The sequence below is a fragment of the Durio zibethinus genome, chromosome 1, assembly GCF_047325235.1.
Source record: "Durio zibethinus cultivar Kanyao isolate XHJ-2024 chromosome 1, ASM4732523v1, whole genome shotgun sequence".
Classification (NCBI taxonomy): Eukaryota; Viridiplantae; Streptophyta; class Magnoliopsida; order Malvales; family Malvaceae; genus Durio; species Durio zibethinus.
In genome coordinates, this window is record NC_143162.1 from 10,020,001 (window position 1) to 10,024,675 (window position 4,675).

The window sequence follows — 4,675 nt, forward strand, 5'->3', positions numbered from 1 at the left end:
TAACCCCTTCGAAAGCTGGTTCAGGAAACCTCAAAATCCAATCCAACCCATCAATCTTCTTTCACTCACCAAATCATTCCTCCCCAATACATCCGCAGACTCTCCAAATTTCGCTTCCATAAAAGCTTCCGGCCTCTTGAGGAAAAAACCTAAGAAAACCGACCCGAATTCTGACAAGCCTGGGCCCTACAAGCAGATGCTGGACCAGTTCTTTTGGGAATGCGAGAACCTCCCAGATTACAGGCACACTCCAGAAGTCGAAAAGATTTTGAAGGAAGATCCTCTTTTTGAGAAGAAAGAGAATCCAACGGAGGAGGAAATTAAGGAGAATGAAAAATGGTGGCAAGATTTCAGGACAAGTCCCGTTATTCAATTTTTGTCTAGAGCTGAGGAAATTGCTGATAAAATCAATAGAATAGAGCTTAAAGAAAATGAAGAACCGTTTAGAAAGGAAGATAAGAAGCTTTGGCAAGCGGTTCCGCACGTGATTGGGTTGGATGGGAGGCCTATGCCCAGAAAAGCTATCAAGACCAGGGAAGAAAGTGATAATAAGTTTTGGGATTTCACAAAGCACTTTTTTCTTGGGCTCTGGGGGTTCCGCCAGCGGCCTTATCCGCCAGGTCGACCCATTGATGTTGCTCAGGCTATTGGGTATAAGCGGCTCGAGAGGCGTTACTATGATTGTAAGTTTTTTTTTTTTTTTTTTTTAATGGATTCTTGGGGCATGTTCTGAGTTCATATATTATTTGAGAGAATGTGTTTTAGTGGTTTAAGTTCCATGTTGAAGTGGACATTGTTGTTTTGCCTGGTTCTGCTGCAAATTGTTTTAGAATCTTTTGAGTTTGGTAACTTCTAGCGTTAGCTGAATAGCAGAGGTCAAACTCGAAGTTTAGTTATTGATCATCATATCATTATCCAATCTTTTGTTTTTCATTCTTCTTTAGTTCTTTGGATTTCTTTTTATGTTACTGTCAAAGCTCACGCTTAGGAGTGATATAATGCCTCTGTGTACCTTCTTTTCCCCCCGTCTGGATTATTGTTATTCTGAAAACTGTTCAATCATTTTGTCATTATTTATTGATACAGTTATTATGAGGAGCGGAGGCTGGTACTATAAAGATCGCTTGGGTCGTACCCGAGGTCCTTGTGAGTTAATAACCCTCAAAACAGCTTGGGGTGCTGGGATTATTGATAAACACACTTTTATTTGGGGAGAGGACATGGATGAATGGGCACCAATTCATATGGTTTATGGCTTGGAACCTGCAATAGCCACTTGGGAAGGTTTGTTTCTTCTCCCTTTTCTTATGCTTTTCATTTACATCTATTTATCGTAAGTTGCAAAAGGAGGCCAAGGTTATTCATTGGGAATCCTTTTTCCTGGTTTCAGCATTGTCTGGTACATATCACCTATTTAGTATTTTGTTAGTGCTCTTTGAATGTAATAGCAAAATGCAGTGCTAAATGGTACGAGTTATCCAACTTGAATACAACTGTTGATGGATTAGATTTCAGGTGTATAATCTTGACCACATAGTTAGGTGATTTTCATGTGGATTTAGAAAATATTAAAATAAGCATGGAATGCAATTTTACCAAGATTATATTCATTTCAAATGTTTTGATGTTTTTGTTTAGGTGACGTCTGCCTTTAGTAATATAATATTGTGATGAAATACTCTTGCTGGCAAAATTTTTTTATTGTCTGCTTTTTTTATGAATTTAAACAGTGAATTTCTTTTAGACATGCTTTAGTAAATAAAAGATTCAAAACTTTCAGACCAGCTCTTTCAATCGTTGGAAATTGAGAGCCAAAGCCTTCTTTATACTGTTGTACCCATGATTTCTTTTTATCTTGAAGTTACTTTCAACGGCACTTTGCTTAGATAAATATTGTCTGTGATGCTGACCCTTTCTTAAATGGTCATCTATGGTCTACCATCATCCAGAAGTTTTCTCTGGATGGTCAAATTCAATGTCCTGGTTTATTTACTCGTCTTATATTGATCTTCAGTTAGGTTTGGTGCGGCAGCAACAGCTTTCCTTCATAAACTTCAGAAAGGTATACCTCCTTGGGTTCCCCTTAAAGGACATGAGGAGAAAACTTATAAACAGCTTCAAGAAGAAGCTATTGAGAGCAAAAGACGTGATTTGGCAGTCCTAAAAGCTAATGATGGCATATGGCCTGGAGTTAGAACTCCTAGCCATGCACTATTTCTTTGGGCTAGTGGCTCTGAAATGACAACTCTTTTGGAATCTGATCATATGCCAAACAAATACATTTCAAAAGATCTTCGGTATGACTTCTCTTCTTCTAGCCTTCTTTATTTGGTTTGATGTTTGAAGATAATTGTACATCATATTGCTGAAATTGCATAGTTGTCTTCATGGTTATAATCTTTTCAGAATTCAGAAGTGTCTATCTAAAATGGTTTTACATATCTGAAAATGTTAAATATTTTAGTTGCTTCTGTGAGGCAGGCGCAAATTGGCCAAAGTTATCCCTGGATTAAGGCCGTGGGAAGTTTTAAGTGTTGAGCAAGCAATGGATGAGATTACATATGGTGGAAAGTGGTACCGTGAACCTCTTGGTAGCTACACAACAGGTCCTCCTTACATCGCAGAATGGAATAGGGATGTCCAGGTAGGGTGTAACCTCTTCCATGTATGATATTAGTCAAGTTGCAAGTTTGATAACAAAAACATCTGTCCCTGCTTTCCTTCCATGTGTCTTAGTTCTTTTGTGGGTGTGTGCGGGCATGACTATCCAAGGAATTGTTAAATTTCCATTTTGGTTGAAATAACATATTTCAATGATTTTCAATATCTTTGCCTAGCTGACTAACAGTTGTAGTAGCTTTCAAACTGTTTCAATGATATTCAATGTGAAGCCTTATTATCAAGAATGAGTCAGTAGTCCCACAAGATCTTATTTATAATCTGTGCTTTGACACTCTGCAGCAAACGCTTCAAGTCTTTCACTCCGTTAGCCGCGCACTCTACAAAAAACTGGAAAGGACAATACCTGGTTTCAAGGCAATAATGAAGAAGGTAGAGGCTGATGCTGATGCAAGGAATGCTAGAAGGAAGGAAGAAAGGGAAGCATATAGGAAAGCTAAGGAGGCAGCCAAACGCCATTGATCATACATCTTTGAAACGAGATGGTTTTTGATTCTTGTGAAAAGGGTAGGCAGTGTTTTTTCTTAAATGGTAAATGGTGATCAATGTTGAACTCTGTACGTGATACACTTAATGAATTGATGCCACCAATACTGATTAATGAAAGTCTTGTTTGAGCATGTCTGCTTCATTTTAGACTGACCTTCGTGGGGGTAATGCCATATTTCTTGTCTCCTTTTCCCGATCAACTGAAGAGGATAGTGGAAAGACAATGAATTTCTCGTACTTAAGTGTTAGGCCGATGACTGGTGGAGTTTTTCTTTCTTCCATTGGTACTGTGAAAGCTAATGATTTTCAGCAGAAAAAGAAAACTTCTAATTTCACCCGGCTCCTGCAAAAGCATTCTCTTGTTTAGCAATTATTTTTCTGAAACCAGTTTGAGTTTCTTACTAAGGGTTTTTTTTCTTTTTTCTTTAAAAAAAAAAAAAAAAACGTTTTATCCATAAACATTCACTATTTCTCATAGGCGGTTGTCCACCGACCTTGTATGGAAATCATAAAACGATTTGAAAAGGCTCCAGCAAGGCGACATATGTCCAACTGTTGTTGGCCGGTTGACGATTCTGCACTTTGCTTTTTCATATAAATGATATATTGATATTCAAAAGTTATTTAAATTTAACTTGAATAAAATTTAAATTAAATTTAATTATTATTGAATCGAATTTAAATTCGTATAAATTGATTTATTAATTAAATTAAATTTAAATATATTTATATTCAATTCGAATAATTCATGAATTTAATCAAGTTTTTTATATTTTAATATATTTTAATTATTTTAATTGATAAATATCTCAAATTCGAACACAAATAATTAAATTTTTATCGAATATAAAAATTAAATTTATTTATACATATTAATCAAATTTAATCAAATAAATTTAAGTAGTTCGATTTTTATTTCGAATCGAATTCGAGTTAAAAAAAGATTTTATTGAATTTTAATCAAATTTTAAATATTAAATTTAGAGTTAAACTCAAACTTAAATTTATATTATATCAACTCAAACACGATTTATTACATTCTTATCTATGATTAAACTCCTTACCCTTCCATTATCAAATCCTATTGACGAACGGAAATCGGACAAAACCACCAAAATAAGATGGAAGATGTTGTGCCTGAAGCTGAAAGCTTGTTGTATCCAATAAATCTCAGTGGAGATGAAGTTATTGAAGAAAGACAAAATCCTGAAGTGGACAGAGAGCTAGTGGATACATTAACCCATCTCATCTCGAACTTGGTTACTGGAGGAGATGCTGATGAGGAACAAGAAGATAAACGAGCTGAGAAGAGACAATCCCCGAAGGTGGAAAAAATGAAGAGAAGGGAGGTGGCACGGGCTTTTAGATCATATTATTTCAAACTCGGTCACTCCATCCTTTAAGTCCAAAAACTGGATACATCACTAAGGAAAAGTTAAAGCTTTTGATGCTAAAAGTGAAAATGAATCAGGTCCCAGGTCAGAGGAAGAAGTAGGTGGTGGAGGAG

At 36.0% G+C, this 4,675-nt stretch overlaps 1 protein-coding gene across 1 annotated transcript in view; it reads left to right on the top strand.

The window, feature by feature from the left end:
• The window catches only part of LOC111312085 (histone-lysine N-methyltransferase ATXR3-like protein), a 3,466-nt gene extending 167 nt beyond the window's left edge, over nt 1–3,299 (top strand). Inside the window, exons 1-5 of the mRNA XM_022912061.2 lie at nt 1–683; nt 1,087–1,284; nt 2,015–2,297; nt 2,482–2,644; nt 2,962–3,299. The exon at nt 1–683 is cut by the window's left edge and continues 167 nt beyond it. Of these exons, the coding sequence (XP_022767796.1) occupies nt 1–683; nt 1,087–1,284; nt 2,015–2,297; nt 2,482–2,644; nt 2,962–3,141 (1,507 nt within the window). The 3' untranslated portion in view covers nt 3,142–3,299. The remainder of the gene's footprint in view (nt 684–1,086; nt 1,285–2,014; nt 2,298–2,481; nt 2,645–2,961) is intronic.
• The last annotated feature ends 1,376 nt before the right edge of the window (nt 3,300–4,675 follow it).